Below are 18631 nucleotides of genomic sequence, written 5' to 3'. Positions count from 1 at the left end.
GCGCACACTGTTGAGTCCAGTTGTGTGCCACGCTCCTTGGTCTGGCTCCTGGCTGGACGCGTTGGGATGCGCGGCATCTCCTGCCTTCTGAGACGCCTGGCACCCACACGTAGAGGCTTTTGAAGGCATCTCCGAGGTGGAGAAGCGCAGATGCATCTGTGTCATGCTGTATTAAAGAGGATGTGAAGATAGATTACCAGAAGGCACGAGCTGAACTACCAGCTGCGTACTGTCCACATCCAACAGGGAAGGTCTAGGCAGCGTACCGGCATGGGGTGCCAGTATCAGCCTGCTCCGTCCATCGCAAGCAGCCAGTGGATGTGAGCGTGCAGATGCTGTTCAAGTGCCACTGCTAGCCCTGATGTGCCCGACAGCGTAGTCGCTCTTGGATGCACAGAAGCCTGAGCAAGACGCCACAGAAAATAAGCTGGACACCCAGTTCTGACTATGCTCAGCGCAGACTGACCTGAATGCTCTGTCCTCTGCCTTTGCAGCTGGCCAGTTTCTCACCTGAAAAATTTTAGACTGACATCAAAGTTGCTGATACGACTGGTGAGCAATCATGTATTTGTCTTTGTAAAGATTACTGGTATTGCATACTTAGATGATTAGAGATGTGAAATGTCTCCAGGCATTTTGAAGGCAAGGAACAAAATGGAAAAATGTCTCTTCCCTCCATACCAAAATTTCAGTCTCTCTTCCCTCTGAACCCTCATGTTTCTAGCTGTGCTGATATGTATTTTTGCAAGATGTGCATGTTGTCACCTTAGGCACATATGAACTAGTACCTTTATTCATAAATATATTTTTTCTATCCCTAGGTAAGAATCTAGTGTGTTCACACCAGTTGTATATAGCGAATTAGATTTACATGCTTTGTGATAGACAGCCGGGGCTGGTCCCTGCTCTTCGTTTTCTTACGCTTAGTGCTGGTTAAGACACCACCTCTGCAAATGTCATGCTCAGACTGGCAACCTGCCTCCTTCCCTTGTGCCTCCTCTGAATGGCCAATTTGCTGACTTTTCCACCTGTCCCAACATATGGTTGCTCCCATTTATCATAATTCAGGGCTGTGTGCCTGTGACACAGGCAGATAAAAATAATACTTCATGCATAAATGTCATTTGAGCAGATTATTCTATAGCTCTGTTATTAAGTAAATACTAACTTTTGACCAAGCAAGCTGTGAATTCAGTTTGTAAATGGTAGGTAATTAGTGAAACTAATTTTAGCAAGGCATTTCTTATCAGTGCAGGTTTATGGAAGAGAAAAAAAAAAAAGACTAAATTGTAACAATGAGCAACTGTGCAAGGCTGTTAATCAGGCACCAAGATGGTTAACTCATTAAATACTTAAATCATTGCAAAACAGCATTCATGAAGTGGGATCTGATGACTTTTGCAGGGGGTGCAGCATGGAATAATAATGCAAAAATAATAATTTTAAATGTGCTTTAGCAAGACATCAGTATTTTAAAGCCACACTGCCCTGTTCTGGCTTCCTGAATAGATTTCAATGATTTTCAAGCTGCTAGAAGTGGCAGCAACTACTGCTTTTGTGAATAACATTAATCCCAGTCTTGGTGTGTTGCCTTGAAAGTGGTGTCTTACCCATGAATGTGGTTTTGCTGTTGTGGAGGCCGCCCAATGGATAACAGGCTGGATAGGCGTTGTTGGATAGCATCTGTACTTGAGGCACCCAGACCTTACTGGATTCTGCAGTTTGGCAGTTACCTGGTGTTGGGCGAAGAGTGAGGGGAAGGTGGAGAGAGAAGACTGAGACACTCTGCACTGATCTCCTGGAAACTGCTGAGAAACAGGAGAAGACAGTTTGGGATCACAGGGGGGGTCTGAAAGGTCGCAAGCAGGTAGTCAAGGAGGATGGCCTCCGATGAATGCGGTGGAAAGAGGAGCTTGATGGTTCAGGGAGCTATTAGAAAAGCAGCTCATTGTGGTGAACAGAGTCTTCATCTAAATTAGGAGGTGCGAGGGCAGCTGGTAGAGCTAATGAGCAAAGGGAAGCATGCCCTAGCAAAGCTGCTGTTTGTCTTGCATCTCCCTCCCTTTTTGGCACCCTTCTCCATTTGCAGTAGCCTCGAGGGTTATCAGCCCTGGTGTTCCAGTGGTCGAAGGCCTCTCAGGAGGAGGAGTACTTGTTGCTGTGGCGTCTCCTCCTGTGGGAGCAAAATCAGCTGCCCATGGGAGCTCAGTTCCTTTTGATCCCTTAACTCAAGTGTCTCCTTGGTGCTCATGCATTCCAGCCCCCAAATTCCTGAGCAGTCAGGGAAAGAAGCCAGACACAGTCATCAAGAGCTTTATTATGCAGAGCCAAAAGCTCAGTGATTCTGAGATGTTCCTTTCGCTTGTTCTAGTCCCTTAGTGTTTGCACTCTTAGAAAAATAAAGGGAAATTTTATATTCGAACATAAACCACAGTCTTCTGATACAGCCAAAGCCATTTGATAGAAATCCACAAAGCATGTGTAATAAATCCTGTATGTAGACAGTGATCTCTGATACTCCAGCCAGCAAGGTTATGGCATTAATATTGCATATATAGTGTGAACCTGAGTTCACCCGCTTTTTTTAATGAAGATGGAAAGTATAAAAATCCAGACTTGCATTATCTTCAGCAGTTTATGGGAGGAAGACTTGGACATCACTGGTATTTCCTCTGGAATTAGCTCATGCTTGTAAATTTATACAAAACTCATGGTGATGTATAAACCTGTTAATGAACAGGTGGTGAAATGAATGTCACTCTTCTGTTTAAAATCAGTGAAGAGAGTCACAGCATTCACAGCTTCATACTGGAAAAAAAAAAAGGCAGTCCGTCAGAGCGTGGTAGCGTCCTAGCACTGCTTTGCCCACAGACCATGGCAACTGACTCCCTGCCTTGCCCAATATTTATTGGATTTCTTCTGGCTTTTCCTTAAAGAAACTCAAGAAAGAAGATAAAACAATCCCCCTTCCCAAAACCAAGCCCAGCGTGATGATTGCCATGTGGGTGGATGCGTTTGCAGGTCCAGGATAGAGTGTTCGATCTTGCATGTCCAGCCTTGGTGAAGCTCCTTCTCCCTTTGCTCTCGCAGATGCTCCAAGCACAACAAGCAGTTAGGATTTAGGGCAAGTACTTTTTGGCTGCCAGAAGTCATCTGTTGAGTGCCTGCCATCTAGATTTCAGTTTCCCAAAAACATGCTCAGCTGCAGAGTTAAAACAGTTATTTTCTGTGGCTCCCATTGGCCCCTGTGAGCATCATGTCCAAGAATAATGAAGACTGCTGATATCGGTAATGCCTTTAACGTTAGTTATGCCAGTAAGTCAACATCTTTTATTCAAGAAGTTGCTTGAGAATTCCTGAAATCTATGGTGGTGTTAACTTTTCCAAACCGACACGTTAATACTAGTCAGGTTACTGTAAGTGTTTACCAAGCCCTGGAGCACGACAAAGAAGTAGCTCCTTCTGCTGGTAGATTTTGTGGCTGGGCATTTACTTGTCACTTCAGTGGAACTGGGGAGCTCCTTGCATGCAGAACAGCCGTTCATCTGCAAAGGATCGACGGGCTTTACACAGGGCAGTGCTTTCTGCTTATGGTGCTCAAACTCTGTCACATCTGTACCAACAACCCATCCGTCAAAGCCTTGCTTACGGAAATGATCAGTTTCTGGACGGCGCTGACCACATTCCTCTGAACGGATAACAAAATAAGTAAAGAAATAATTAGGCTGTAGCAAATGTTGTGGAGATATGTAGGAAATTGCCATCCTGAAACGTCACTGTGAAATTCTGCTTGCCACTACCAGTCCTCTCCCACTGGCAGTGCTTATTTCCTCAGGTCTAAAACTGATGCTGTGCAGGACAAAGGAAAAATCCCTCTTGAAGAAGCTGCTGAATCTTACCTGCATTTCTTGTTGTCTTAGCACAGCTGTAGGCAGATACAGAGATGTTTTAGCATCTTAAGCCTCAGTCATATCTGCTTGGTAGCATAGCTGCAGTCAGCAAAGCTTCGCCTAACTGGTGGCAGCATTTTAAGTTGCCATGTCGTATCCACTGCATGTTCCAGGTATCAGCAGTGTAATTCTTGCTTTTCAGCCATTGCGGTCTCCTGGGAATTTGGAAATGGTAGCAGATACCTACAAAATTAGTTGGGGCAATGTTGACTGAGATGCAGAGCTTGATGGCTGCTGTATGGTGGAAACGTCTGTGAGCTCCTTTTCTTGCACTTGGAGCAGTCTAAGCTGCAGCTGGAGCAGGCTGCGGCATCGCCCGGGTGCTGTCCCCAACCTGTACGCCGTGTTGAGAGGCGATGGTTGCGGGCTGGCAGGTATCTCTTGGGTTCTCAGAGGAGAATCCTGCTTTGCCTAAGAGCTGACAGTGGCACAAAAGAAATGTGGGATGCCTGCTCACGGCGCAAAGTATGTGCTGGGCAGGAACCCACCGGCCTCCCGAAATGCTGGCAGTGAAGTGAGACCTGTCCGTTTCTGTGTGGCTATCAACCATCAGCACAAAGCGGTTTTCAGTGAAGCATCTTTGTCAATGTAACTGCTGTGTGTAGACAAGCCCTAACTTAAACTTACACCTATAGGTAGAGGTCCTTAAATGATTAAAAGCTGACATACGGTGGTACAGGCTGAAGGAGCGCGCCTGAGTTGTATGAATGGCTGTCGAGTTTCCGTGCGCTCCTTTCTCTTAAAGGTGGGAGATATCTTTGGAAAAACATTGCAGCTCAGAGGAGAGTGCTGGTTATTAGTTTTTTGTTGATGGACGTTTCCCTTCCATGCTTTTGTAGTTGAGCAGGATTAAGGTTCTTCTACAGCAACATCTGAGCCTTTTGTCAACCTTCCCATTTCCTGGCAATTACACAAAACTACAACTCCAGCTGAACGCTGAGTTCCGTCTTATTTTATCCTGGTTTGTGCACTCCTTTGTGTTTTTCTTCCTAATGTTTGACGTGTTGCAATGTTCCAGAGTGAATTAGTGGGCTGTCTTTTTTTTAGGAAAACAAAGTTTTTGGGGCAGGCAGTAGCATTTGTGTGTTCTGTTATCGTGGGTGGCCTTCAGCTTGCAGGGGTCCTTGAAACAGGAAGGGACCTTAACTACGGACGCCGCTTTCCACTGCTGTGGAGGTTGTGAACGCTTGTTTGACTGCGCAGCTCTCGAGTTGTTTAGATTTGCCATTCCTACGAACAAATTAAACCTCCAAACAGCATAGTTTAAAATAGAAATAGAGCATTGTGGCAATAGAAGGGATGTGTGAAGTTCTGAGTGGGACAGATAGCTTGAAAATTAATGTGCGGAAAGGGAGTCATTGTTTCTTTTATGTATGATATCTAAAGTACGTGTTTTGATTGCAGCGCAGAGCTAATACAAATGGATGATATGATGTTATTTCTGTTCATGGAACGCTTCTCTCCAAGTATTTATTAAGTGATAATTACCCCGGCTTATACAGGATGAGTATTGTGGCGTGTGAAACTAATTGTTAGGCTGAGACGCTGCAGTTAGGCCATTAATGTTTTCCTGCTTCAGATCCCTGCGTGTCAGTAAGAACTTGCACTGTTTTTCATTGATTCTTGTTCATGCTTATAACTAATAACTGTGTTTAAGCTTATTGTCTTCTGACGCCAGGTTTTGTACACAGGGATGTAACACAAATCAAAGCTGTTGGCGGCCTGGAGGATCTCGTTTTGCTGCGCGGTGGCTATCCCACGTGTTTTCTGTGCAGAACACAGGCGCTCCTGCCAAGGCAGTTTGGTATTCGAAGCTGCCGGGGAAGCACAGCAGCTTGCTGCTTGTGCCTGAGAACAGCTCCAAATGATGTGGGAAGAGGATGGTGAAGGCACCTCCAAAATTTTATGTCAGCACTCGGTGAGAGGATTGTAGGGGATGGAGAACGTATTGATGCCGCTTTAGTATTGTGATTGTCAGTGTTGGATAGAATCAGCATTTGATGGCTTTGATATCGCAGATATTTGCAGTAATAGTCTTGTGCCCTGTGTGTCTCTGCCGTGCCTTCGGTCACCCCTGTCCTTCCAGCAGCCAGCTAGTGCTCCTTTTTCTCTGTTACCATTCTGTTATTAGAGATGTATTTGCCAGTCTAAGTGCAACTTACACCACGGCATCGCGCACATCAGTTACACTGAGAACTGTTTTTCTGTCATCGATCTCTAGATTTTCACTTCAACGTTAAAATCTGCTGAGCCTGCAGGGTAGAGTTTATTGGTAAGCTCGCCATTGTGGATTTTGAAAGGCATATGTCCGCTGCAGCGACAGCGGTAACTGTGACGAGCCAAATTCAGCTGGCTTTTCAAAGGATTGGCGGTGCCACTAAAGCTACAGATACTGTAACAGCACCAAACTGCAAAAGCTTCCCAATTCAAGTACATCAACCCAAAAGACTTAACGCAGCTTTAAAAGAAAAAAAAAAATTCAAGCGAACAGTATGTTAGTATATTATACCAAATAACCTTTAGGACTCGTACCAGCCCCCTTCCCTTGGGAATCTGGAGTTTTACAGTGGCAATACTTACTGAGGTGAAAGAAATTAATTGGCTGTGTAGCTGAGAGATGTTTTATTTCCAGAAGTTTATAAAATCAAGCAGTTCAACACTATCAGTGATGGACCCGATTTTTAAGACCTAAAAGAAACACAGTCCAGGAACTACAGCGTGAATGCAGAAATGCAGACGAGGCGATTTGTATTCTGTTTACCAGTAAGTGATGACACATGGTGTATGCTCTGGAAACTGAATGCCCAGATGAATTCAGATTTCTTTGTAAACTCCCCAAAGCAAGTTTACAGCAGTGTGTTTCTGGAATACTTCTGCATGGGTGGTCTTAGAAGACTGCAAAACTGTGCATTTTGCGCTGGACTGTTGGGATTTTAGCTAAGTGTGTGTATATATCATTATTTGGCTTGTAAAAAAAAAAAATAAACAAGCGATTATGTGTCTCGGATGCAATTGTTTTCCCAAGTAAGTTACTGGAAGCGAATATTTGATTTTTCCTAAGTTAGACATTTGCTTGCTGTGTGATGATTTCGCCTTGTAACGCTGCAAATTGAGTTGAGAACTGGCATATGTTAAATCAGTGGCTCCACTGTCCTTGTCTTTTATTTTGTCTTTTTAGATTTGTAGCTGTAAATCTGTAGAGGGATTTAGAATAAAATTGAATAATAGCCATCTGTGATCTTGCTGCTGATTTTATTTAAATAATGTATGAGGCATAATTTGAGCTTCTGTTTGCTTTTCCCAATGCACAAAAAAACAAGGTCAGTGCATTACGGCTTACATGGAATAGAGACAGCCTGTTACAGCAAACTTGATCAGAGTCTTGTACAGCCAACTGGAACATAAAAGTTATCTTATCTTCGCTGTAATCTCCTAACTCTAAGAAATTCCAGTAATAACTATCCTGAACTTTCTTTGTCCTTTCTCACCAAAGGCGTACCATGCTGGACCGGGTGCGTGGTTTTTGCATGTGCTCGTTAGAGGAAAGATCAAAACTTACAAACACGCTGTCAAAAATGAATTGCTGGTGGGAAATTTAAATATGCATTTATGCTTTGTTCTCACTTTAGCTGACAGACGTTTCCCATGTCATTTCTAATGTCTGTCTTTTCCACTTTCAGTTACTATGTGGGCAAGCTGTTGTAATTGGCTTTGTCTGGATGGCTCACCCGAAGAGATGCAGCCGCCACCGCAGCAGGGAGCCAGAGCCCAAGCCTATTCCAACCCCGGGTACAGCTCCTACCCGTCTCCCACCGCTTCTGAGCAGAGCTGCAAAGCCTGCGGGGTGCACTTCGACAGCTCCGCCAGGAAGGTGAGTCGCAACCGTCTGCTCTGGCGCCGCTGGCTTAGGGGAGTGTTCGGTTTGCAATATGCCATCTGGCTTTCATTTAATTCCAGAAGGCCAATTTGAAGAGGAATGGGTGCACATTAGAGGCCTCCGATTTGAGGCCATACCATATGGAAAAAGACAGCTTGCCTTTGCTTCTGTGTCTTTAGTCATTCTTTCGCAATTAGCAGATGTAGTTAAAGATGACTGGAAATGTGGCAGTTAACCTTCAGTAGACTTGGCTTTCCCAGGCACTGAAAAAAGCAAGCCAAACTGCTTATAACCATTTAAAGGAGCATTAACTTGAACTTGAGTTTTTAAATTTGTTATTTAAAAACACTGATGTCCTTTTAAAAAAAAAAAACAAACTTGTGGCAAGAAGTTTAGTAATCTGTTTGTGCTTGCAGTGAAGGAAGATCAACATATCTCTCTTCCAAACTATTGTTGCTCAAACTAAAAAGCCATGTAAGTTTATTGCGGGTGTGTGTTAAATTGATGAAGCTCAGTGCTAACCCCCCCCCCCCCCCAAAAAAAAAACCCCAAACAAATCCATTTTATCTTGTTTGTAAACTTCATTTGTGAGCATATAAATGCCAAAATAATTGTTGCCACAAGATTTTTAATTAGACAGCAAACCCTGTCTGGGACATTATTGAGGTTCCTATAATGCTGCTTGAAAAATGTTTTAGTGAGGAAAGTTGTTCAGAGTCCAAACTCTGTGGCTTAAGAAGTGTTTTATATTTAGCATGTTACTGAACTTAATAACGTGAGAATAAAAATTACAGTGAGTTTTGGCCACAGCCCTGTTAGATTTGATGGGGAAATTAATAAATTGGTCTGTCTTGCACCTTTTTATTCATGCATGCTGGCACGTATCTGGGAAATGGTAAGTCTTGGCAGAGCTGTTGCTTTCTACTCATGGAACAACAGGGATATTTTATGTATTTTTGCACTGAGAAGTGATATTGCTCCAGAAATCACTACAAATTGAAATTTTGGTAATATTTTGGGGGTTGGGTATATATGTTAATATATTTGGGGTATGTAAGTATGCTTAGACTTTTTCTGGCAGTAGGCAGATTCTGGGTCAGGTGGGAACGGTGCCGTCACTGCACGTGACTCCGCATAGTGTTGTCTTTAACATTGTCCTCGTTAATGTGATGTATCTTTGCAAACACTTGTGGAAAGAATTATTCTGAACCCAGTGCTTACTCTTCTGCATAGTAGCAAATAGTGGATGTAAACAATTCTGCTGTTGAAACGAAAACAATTCATGCAGTTAGGTATGGATTATACAGTAGCAGTGCTAGAACCATAGTCCCATTTTTCCTGGTATCTTCTAAAACCTGATATAAGCTGTCTTTAAAGCAGTCTCTTGTGTAAGGGTCATCAGTACCGCTCCAGATATGTGAAAACATACTGACGGATTGGGGCTAGGTAAAGCTCTGGCGTGCAAATTGTAGAGGATCCGCTAAAGCAATTCAAGACATTTCTGCCCCAGCAGACTTCCCTGTTTTTCTGCTGGAGCTGGCTGTCAGTGTGACTGGGGCAGGAGAGCACAATGTGTGCTTGTGTCTCAGCTGCTCCCGTTCAGTGCAGACTCTCAGTGGAAATGAATTGGAGGTTTATATGCTGTATTGTGAAGGGGGCTCCTAAACCTTCCTTCCACCTTCCTCCTCCCACCGCGACTGCTGAGCAGCAATCTCTGGGGCTGACTTGAGCTAGATGGCTACAGGTGGTGAAGCTCACACAGCTGCAGGAAGGTCTGCTAGATCATCCATCAGTCCTTGGTCTCCAGGAGAGAATTTGAGACAAAGAACTGAGTATGTAACTTGTGAAACACTGACATGTTTGTAAGCCATGTTAATTCTTTAATTCTGTTGATATGGACCAAGAAGTGTATGAAATCTCACTTTGCTGCAACCAGAGCACCGAAAACTCTGCATTTTGTCCCAAGAGAGGCAGTACCTTTGAACTCTAGTGTCCAGTTAATGTTTATACTGAAATACAATAGGTAATAATTAATTCTTTCCACACTGGTGTCCATAAGGATAACCTAAATTGCTTTTAAAAAAACCACCAACCAACCAACACCCTCCACCCCCCCACCCCCCCCGCAAAAGCAGAATGATAGTATCTTAGGTACTTGATCTTTTGGCATAATTGTATTTTTAATTTTCATATAACATGGCACCTACTAAAAGGATTAGGGTAGGGAGGCTTGAGTGGAGCGTGTATTTATAAGATGCTTTTAACTGTTGGAGCATCTTTAAAGGATGTAAAAGTTAATCATGGGAGCAAAATATCTGAGCTTTTTTGGTGTTCTCCTTCTCTTAGATGACTTTTTTGATCTTGGTTTTCTGTAGCAAACTGATTCCACAAAATCTTTTAAATTTAAAACCAGCATTCTTCATTTCCCTCTCTGCTGATAGAAAGCTGTGGCAGGTATTCTTGGTGGGTATGTCAGATTGTGACTCCTTCCTCCCCCATTTTCTGATTTCGGTGCCTTAAATTGGCTGACATTTTCAGGAAGATGCTTTTCTTTGCATACTTACAGAAAAAGCTCCTGGCAAGCTAGAGTGTAAGATTAAAAAAAAAAACCAAACCCTGAACAACAGTAGCCATAGTGAAAGCTTGAATGTTGGCATTTCTTCATTTTATCCTGCATCCAGAGAAGAGCCAAGTGTATCAAAGCCCCATCCTGGTATCTCTGGGAGACTAGCTGTTAGAGCAAACAACCGGCAACAGCTTCCATCCTCGGCAGGCTTCTGATTTAAAGTATTTCACTTCTGTTTGGCCGTCCTCTGATTGTGCTGCCAGTTAGTAAGCATCATTCAGAAGTGGTCTGACCTTTTAGTAAAGAATTTAATTTACAAAAACATTTGAAACTAATCATTCTGAAGAGAACCGTGTCTTCAATCATTGCCCTTTCAGTCAGAGTTCAACAAATATATTGAAGCTGTAAAAGCTGCTTAATAGTGAGATGCAGCAACCAGCTTCTGTGCATGTTTAAATACTTGATGCTCAGATACGGGCTGGGGATTTTTTATTTTTTCTCTGGAGATGAATCCTAGTGGTGAACTGATAAGCCAGAGACATGCCTGGTTTTATTTTGACTTCTCAAATGTATCATTTGATAACTAAGGCAGACTCATGTTATTACTGTTAATTGCTTGCAAAAAACATGTTGGATAATGCAGCCCTTGTACTGTGCTCGCTTATGTGATACCTAAACACGTCAGTACTCAAGTAGGGGTTTTCTGGCTGGAAGGTCCTTGGCCATGCAGCGGTTCCCTTCGGAGCCAGTTTGGCAGGCTGCGGAGCGCGGGGGAGGCTTCCCCCTCCCAGAGTAAAGCAAGGTGGTTTGGGTTTTTGTTGTTTTGGGTTTTTGTTGTTCCCCCCCCAGTTCTTCTGATTGCTTTCCTGTCAGAGATGGGTGATCGAGAGAGGGAAAATGTTGCCAGTGGGGTGATTTTCCATTACTCTGCCTTTGCGGAGTGTTTGTTCCCCTGCTCTAGACGTATGCACAACCAGTAGTTCCTGCCTCTGCCCTGAGAATTTCCTGAGAAACTGGTTTGCTCCTGCAATCGTAGGGTCAAAAAAAGTCAGTTATATACGAAGGATTTTATAATGACCAAATTAAGGAAAACTTCTCAAAACTGGACGATATGTGGAAATTGCCCTTCCTGTCTTGCTTTGTGGTTGATGAAAGTCGCTTTTGCTTGGCAGGCCCCCAGACAGCAATTTTGAGATGAGGTTTCAAGTTTGCAGGACCAGAGATTCTCTCTGTGGTAGAAATGTTCGTGTCTCAAAACGCTGAGGCAGGAAATGGGAATTCTTTCCACTAACTGTCATTGTAAGTCTATTGCGGGGTCTAAATGAGAAGTCTGTCGGTTATAATTGTCAGGGGGTGTGCGGGGCAAGGGGGCTGCCAGGCCGTAAAGGGGATCAGAAGGAGCCTATGTAAGCAAGTAGTGTATTTACACCTTTTAAAACATGAGAAACATCTGCTTTCTTTGAACTGTGAAGTTAAAAATGTTGTTTAATCACTGGAAGCAATAAAGCAATTTTTTTTTTTGTCTCTGAGTTTGTGTTTGTTGCTTCTCCACCTCTGCATGTGTATTTTTCCTTGCATAGCTCTGAAGGGTCAGGATGTCAGCGTTTCATAGAGATGCTTGCCTTCTCCGAGTCTGTGAATTGGCATTTTTAACCAGCACTGAAACCACTTCTTTCTTCCCTCAGGACTTTTTAAAAGGCGCATAATGCGGCTGTTCTGCTGCTATTCCTATTGGAAAATATAGAATTTGACTTTCCAAAGTGTTGAACAGTCAAGTTTCTGCAGAAGTCAACATGGACTGTGAGTGCTTGGAACTTCTGAAAATCGAGCCCTGAGTGACAAGACCAGAACAGTATAAAACATAAACAATAAACAACAGAATTTAATCTGTAAAGTTTTTAAACATCTGGGGCCTAATATTTCCAAAACTTCCAACACTTTCTGTCTAGTACCTAACTGGCACACAGTGTGCATATTATTTTCAAAATAAGCTGGCTATTTTTGCTGCATAAATAAATGTTGAATTCTTTTATGTCTGTCAGACACTGTAAGCCTTGCTGTTTCCTTTTCCTCTTATGGTGAAAAAAAGATGCATTTAGTGATTGCAGCAAATTGGAGGGGGGAAAAAGGGGGGGGGGAGGGAGGTCACTCATAGCAAGTATTAAACATATGAAATAGAGAAATGTTCTTAAGTAGTTCCCTCCAATGCTAGAGCTTTCTTAATGCACAGAGCGCTATTTCGTTGTTTTATAAAGCAATGCACAACAAGCTGTAATTTACTTGAAAGTCTGCTGCCTCATAGATATCTCCTGATTTCATCTGTGGCTTAAACTGGATGAACAGGTCTGGAATAAGGTGCAGAACTCCTGTCATTTGAGGGAATTGTTAAGAATGTAGTATTTTATTCTGGGTAAACGGAGTGTAAACAGTGCTTTTCTAAGAACTGTGAGGAATCTAGCGATCTGCTCATGGGATCAATCCTTTTCCTCATCTAGGAACATGAGTAACACACTTGACACTTCTTCATAAATTGGGAGGTTCTGATTATGCTTTAACAGAGGCTACGGCTTGCTTTGGCTTCCAGATGGTAGGGGAGCACTGCCCGCGGTCGTTGGGCACCTCTGTCGCAGGTCACGGTGGATCGGTTTGATTCTATTCCCTTCTCTTTACCAGCACATCTGCTTGGACTGTAAGAAGAATTTTTGTACGTCCTGCTCAAACCAGCCTGAGGGTGGTCCCCTCCTCTGCCATCTATGCCAGCGCTTCCGAGCCACAGCTTTTCAGCGGGAAGAGTTGATAAAGATGAAGGTGAAGGATCTGCGAGACTATTTGGCACTCCGTGAGATTTCCACAGAGTTGTGTCGTGAAAAGGAGGACCTGGTATTTCTGATTCTTGGCCAGCAGCCTGTAATTACCCAGGAAGATCAGATAAGAACAAATTCATTTAATACTAGTGCCTCTGGACAGCAAGACTTTGTGATTCTCCCACCAACCAGCATAGCATCTTCTACCTCACATGACGTGTCTCCTGTGTCTGCAGATCCCATCTCAAGTTCACTAGCTCAGGAACATCAACAGGTACGGTCTCGAGCCAGAAGCATCTTCTGCAAACTCATTCATCTCTAGTTCTGGATTAACTACTAAGATGTTGCATGAGGTTTTCCAAGCAGATAATGTACCAAAAAAGCTTTGCGTTAAAGATGCCCACTGAAAAAGCAAGGAGGGCTTCTGTTTAGAACAGGTGACAGAATACTTCACTTGCATTTTATACACACTCTTCTCGGGTTTGTTTTTCATTTTGAAGTGAGGACCTCACACTTTCTTACAGAATAATTAGGAAAGTAAGATGAGTTATTTTACACTGCCTTGCTGTGTACAACTGTGGCTTGCTGTCACCAGCTTTAATGTGCTGTTCCCTTTCTACACTAGTGGAATTTAATTTGGTGGGCAGTGCTGAATATTGGACATTCACTCTGAGAACAACATCACTGTTTTGAGATGTGTTTTCTCTGGTGCTCTGGTCCACGCTCGCCATTGCCACTAGATGCTCCTGTGACTGGTTCCTTTGGTACTCGATGTCTGTGTTGGGGCACAGATCTATCGTGTGTGTTGACGTTGACAACTTTCTGACAATTGTATGTAGGTGTTAGCTGAAATGGTTATTGTTGTTCTTTAATTCGCATGCAAGACAGCAAGCACAGTTTAAAGCAATTTTGGAATGGAAACTGATGAGAAAGATGATTGTGAGATGGGTGAGGGTTTTTGGTGTCTTCTGCACTCAGATCAACAGAAGACAAAACCGGAGTCTGTTGTTAAGTCTTCCGTTTATGATGAACCCTGCACTTCTGACGAACCTTGTCAGGGGCGTTTGAGCTTAATTATTTTTTTATTGACTCTGCTTTGTTTGTCTTTCTCCTATCTGGTATGGGAAGTTTACTCAGTGTTTGACATCTGCTCCTAGTCCTATCACGAAGTTAATAGGTGTATTTAGTTCCCTGTGGACCAGAGCTGTGGAAGTGTCTGTACCTTCTGCTTCCTCAGCAGATAGATCTAGTACTAAAGAAGAGTTTTCCTGGGAGGACGTTTTTTTACAAATCATTAAAAGGCCTTTTCATTCTCTGGTTTTCTGGATATTGCCATTCCAGGTTTTACCAGCACATTCAGCTCTGTTGTCTTCCCTTACTGCCCCATGATAGATTTCAGCTTCTTGTCTCTACTTGCATGACATCCTGCTACAGTTCAGGCTCTTTCATTATTTTTGTTACTTTGCTTTGTAAATATTAACAAGTCACCACTTGGATAAGGAGGATGGTAACATTACAGTCTCCTTTGTCAGCAGGGAAACCACAGAGGGGACTGATAGCTGCTGAACGCAAGTCGGCTAGAATTACACTGCAGAGCCTTTCATTTTATTACATGCTCAAAGCAACGGCCCCTTCTCGTTCTCCAGCTTTGTCGCTGCTGGTCCTTCACTTAGTATCTCCTATTTGTCCAGCCCAGAACCCACCTGAGGAGGTGTTTCTGTATGCTTACTTTGAAGATGACCTGTAGACTTTGAGCTGTGTTCCAGAGGAGTCTTACGCGGAGCCTTGCACCGATAGCCGGTGTGCCATCAGAGCTGCGATATCGCACCATGTCACACCATCACACTTCAGTGATGGATTGTGTATATATATATATATATACACACGTACACATGTATAAATTTGGTATCCTCCTGATCCAGCCTCACAAGAACATCACGTAGGATCTTACTGTACAAGTACTCTATCAGGCTTTAAATAAAGCAGGGCTTTAAAGGGTCAGATGCTGCACTTCAGTTTCAAAAAGTTTTACTTGTTTAAAGTTTGTTTCTCTTAGTGCCACACAGGAAACACCTTCTGCGAGCGTGCCTCGCTTTTACCTTGTGCTGCAGTTGTCCTTCCAGCGGGCAGGGTTTGCAGTTAGGCTGAACTGTCGAGCTCGTTCCCCTTTGGACACACAGAGATATGCTGTTGGTGAAAGCTTTATTTCCTCTTCTAGGCAAATGGTTATGTGCCTCCAAGCCAAGTCGGTATGACAGGAGTTGAGAATGCAGCAGAAGCACCAACAGAGGAGGAGACACAGGTTTGTGTGTCCTGGAATTAGATGACAAGGAATACCAGGTTTTCTAGGCCATATTTGACACCACAGAATCATTACTGAAAAGAGATGGGTGGCTAAACCATAATTCAGACTGGCCACCGGCAGACCCAGTCCACCCCTTTCTTTAGCATTGTCTTGTCCTCTACATATAGAAGGAACTGGTGTCACCTGGACACTATAATAATAGATATTATTTATTTCCATCCTAGGACTTGTGTTTCTGATCGATGAAGGAATTTACAGAGTAATCAGAGTTATATGTACATCCAAACATGAATTCCTGCTAGTGCACACGTTGAAAGTTGATTTAAATTGTAGTGCTAGGTGTTGAGGGCAAGAATCATTCCATCTTTGTTCCCTTTCAGTCTACTGACTCAGAAGATAACCTGGTGCAGGGGAGGAAGGCTTCTCTCTCGGATCTAACGAGCATCGGAGACATCAATGCGCTCTCCGTGCGACAGCTGAAGGAAATTCTTGCTCGCAACTTTGTCAACTACAAAGGCTGCTGTGAAAAGTGGGAGCTGCTAGAGAGGGTGACTCGTCTTTATAAAGAGAAGGACCTTCAACATCTAGGTAAGAAACTTAGCAAGCACGTACCTGTTCTCCAGGTTTTCCCTTTCTACGGACAGTTGCAGAAGGTGAATAGAACTTATCTTACATTTCTGTTTCTTGCAAGTGGAGGAATGGAGGGAGTGTTTCTGATATGCATGTTAGAGTGAAAGTAGCTAACCTGTGTTCACCACTACTTGTACTTGTTTAAGAGGAGAACATTATGGTAGCTCTGGAGAGTGACTTCCCTGTAGTAGCAACAAATGAGGGCTGTGCACCCTTCACCTCGGGATTCTGTATAGCTGTGGCAGATCGCGCCGGTCGCTGCATCACCTGCAGAACAGCTGACGTGTGACTGCAGACAGCTGACTGCAAGCGCTTGAGTGAGCTCTTATCTAGCACTCATGGTAACTGGCAAAGTGCGCAGGAAAATGCCACCAAAAAGCAGCCGGGCAATTCAGAGCGGGCACGTGCTCAGCGAGGGCGGCTCCCGCTGCTGAACAGTTGTGGTGTTCTGTGGTTTGACTCTGTCCTCTTCGCCCCAAGAGCGTCCCTCCTGTGCGCTGCCTGCTCCTGCTGGGCCTGCACACGACTGACGAGGGGGCAGTGGTGTGGTGGAGGTGCACAGAGAGGGTATCTGGCTTGACTTTCAGGTGCCAGTTTGCAATTCTAGGTAACTAGTTAAAAAAGACATATAAATTATTTACAAGAGAAATGTATTTTAACACTTTGATTTCATGGATAGTTTTGTTTCTCAATGTTGTCCAAAGTAGTGTCGTTTTCTTAAACATGTCTCTCTAAGCTTTGTCCTCTATGAATGATAAAAGATTTAAGACAACCGCTTTGGTTTTATATTCTTCTTTCATTGTATCTTGTGCTTTTGACAGAATTTACCCTTTTCTCTTACTCACTGTTGCCTGGGTGTGTCTCAGCTGTGCTCAATATGGGTGAGATTGGGTAACACCAAAGAAACTGGCACAAGGGGCTACTGAAAGTGTTGTTCTAGAAGCCAAACGCTGCATAAATTGCAAGGCTGTCTTAAAAATTGAGACATCACTTTAGGTAGCTGCTTATCTTTGTGAAGCGTTAGCTATTGTGTAAGCTCAGGAAGAGGAAAAGTTTCTTGCCAGTTGAACAACCTCTCCTGATGAGAGATTCAGCTTGATGCTCTGCATGGGGATCAGCAAAAAGCAGTTTTGGTTTAGTACTCTCCCTTCAAGGCTTTCATCTCCTGCTTAATAATACCGCTTCAGTAATTTTTTTCCCCAGCTTCTCTTACTCTCACCAAATAACTGTCTCTTCTTATGTTGCAGTTTCTGACACTGACGATCAAACTGGTAAGTGATATCCTTAATCATAGACTCGCTTAGGTTGGAAAAGACCTCTAAGATCACCAAGTCCAACGTTAACCCAGCACTGCCAAGCCCAGCACTAAACCATGTCCCTAAGCACCACATCCACCCGGCTTTTAAATCCCTCCAGGGGTGGGGACTCCACCACTCCCCTGGGCAGCCTGGGCCAGGGCCTGACTGCCCTTTCCGTGAAGAAATTTGTCCTAATATCCAACCTGAACCTCCCTGGCGCAACTTGAGGCCCTTTCCTCTTGTCCTATCACTTGTTACTTGGGAAAAGAGACCCATGTTGCTTCATTCACCTCATTGCTAAGAATCTCAGTGGTATTTGTTTTCATCACACATAAGTTACTGTGTAAATGCTAAAACTTTCTGCTCCTTGCCAGTTGGCGGAGTAGATTTATCCATATCGGTGTAGATGCAAGGGGAATTTTTTTTCAGCCCTTTGGTGTACAGAAGTACATCAGGGAAGCCCTTTGATAAAGCCAACTCGCAGATTGCACAAAACCAACATACCTTTCTTTGTCTCATGCAAGCTGTGGTCTCTCATTTACTCAGGTGGTGCTGGGCTGCCTGGCCCAGAGGACAACCTCTGCAAAATCTGCATGGACGCGCCTATTGACTGTGTCCTGCTGGAGTGCGGCCACATGGTCACTTGCACCAAGTGCGGGAAGCGGATGAGCGAATGTCCCATATGCAGGCAGTACGTGATAAGGGCTGTCCATGTTTTTAAGTCCTAAGTGTGCGTAAGGAAGACTGGCGATGCCTTAAAGCCTCATCTGCTGTTAGAGAAATGGTCAAAACCGCTACAAATAGTTAGGTCAGAGCTTAGCGTATGGACCCCGCTGGAAGGTGGAAGTGAGGAAGGACGAAGCCTGGGGAAAACTGCTCTTACTCAAGCCATGCCTGGCTGTGCTCTTCCCACTATAGTGCTTTACACCACAGTGCCTGGACTCCTTGGAGCTTAGTGCCAGCAGCAGACACAGAAATCATTAACAACCGACATTTCTAGAATAACTTGGTCCGCTAGCGTTGGGGATGGATGGATGCTTGGCTTTCCACCACAAAGATCAGATTCAGAGGCTTTGTGTTTTCCCCTGAATAATAAACAAAAGTGGACTGGGGTCTCAAGGTGACATTTGTTTTGCTGCTTAAACTGTACACCCAGCAACAACTTTATTTTCAAAGATTAAAATTCTACTGTGCTTGGTAA

At 43.7% G+C, this 18631-nt stretch overlaps 1 protein-coding gene and 1 long non-coding RNA gene across 12 annotated transcripts in view; one reads left to right on the top strand and one right to left on the bottom strand.

The window, feature by feature from the left end:
* The window catches only part of RFFL (ring finger and FYVE like domain containing E3 ubiquitin protein ligase), a 32544-nt gene extending 13913 nt beyond the window's left edge, over positions 1–18631 (top strand). For 8 of the 11 annotated variants that reach the window (XM_087751620.1, XM_087751618.1, XM_087751622.1 and 5 more), the window contains 6 exons: positions 7631–7821; positions 13067–13471; positions 15416–15499; positions 15883–16090; positions 17380–17403; positions 17977–18631. In XM_087751620.1, the coding sequence (XP_087607746.1) occupies positions 7636–7821; positions 13067–13471; positions 15416–15499; positions 15883–16090; positions 17380–17403; positions 17977–18158 (1089 nt within the window). In that variant the 5' untranslated portion in view covers positions 7631–7635 and the 3' untranslated portion in view covers positions 18159–18631. Of the gene's footprint in view, positions 1–483; positions 553–5688; positions 5869–7630; positions 7822–13066; positions 13472–15415; positions 15500–15882; positions 16091–17379; positions 17404–17976 lie in introns of those variants that run through there. The other 3 variants (XM_087751623.1, XM_087751613.1, XM_087751624.1) reach the window with 3 other exon arrangements.
* Positions 12101–18033, bottom strand: LOC148056299 (uncharacterized). Its single transcript, XR_015703441.1, has 3 exons — positions 17935–18033; positions 15297–15510; positions 12101–12224 (listed from the first exon to the last, which is right to left on the bottom strand). It is a non-coding gene; the product is annotated as an uncharacterized LOC148056299 (long non-coding RNA).

The sequence above is a fragment of the Nipponia nippon genome, unplaced genomic scaffold, assembly GCF_047370975.1.
Source record: "Nipponia nippon isolate SJK-2023a ecotype South Korea unplaced genomic scaffold, ASM4737097v1 scaffold_15, whole genome shotgun sequence".
Taxonomy (NCBI): domain Eukaryota; kingdom Metazoa; phylum Chordata; class Aves; order Pelecaniformes; family Threskiornithidae; genus Nipponia; species Nipponia nippon.
The sequence above is the reverse complement of the archived record's forward strand: the minus strand, read 5'-3'. Positions and strand labels throughout refer to the sequence as shown.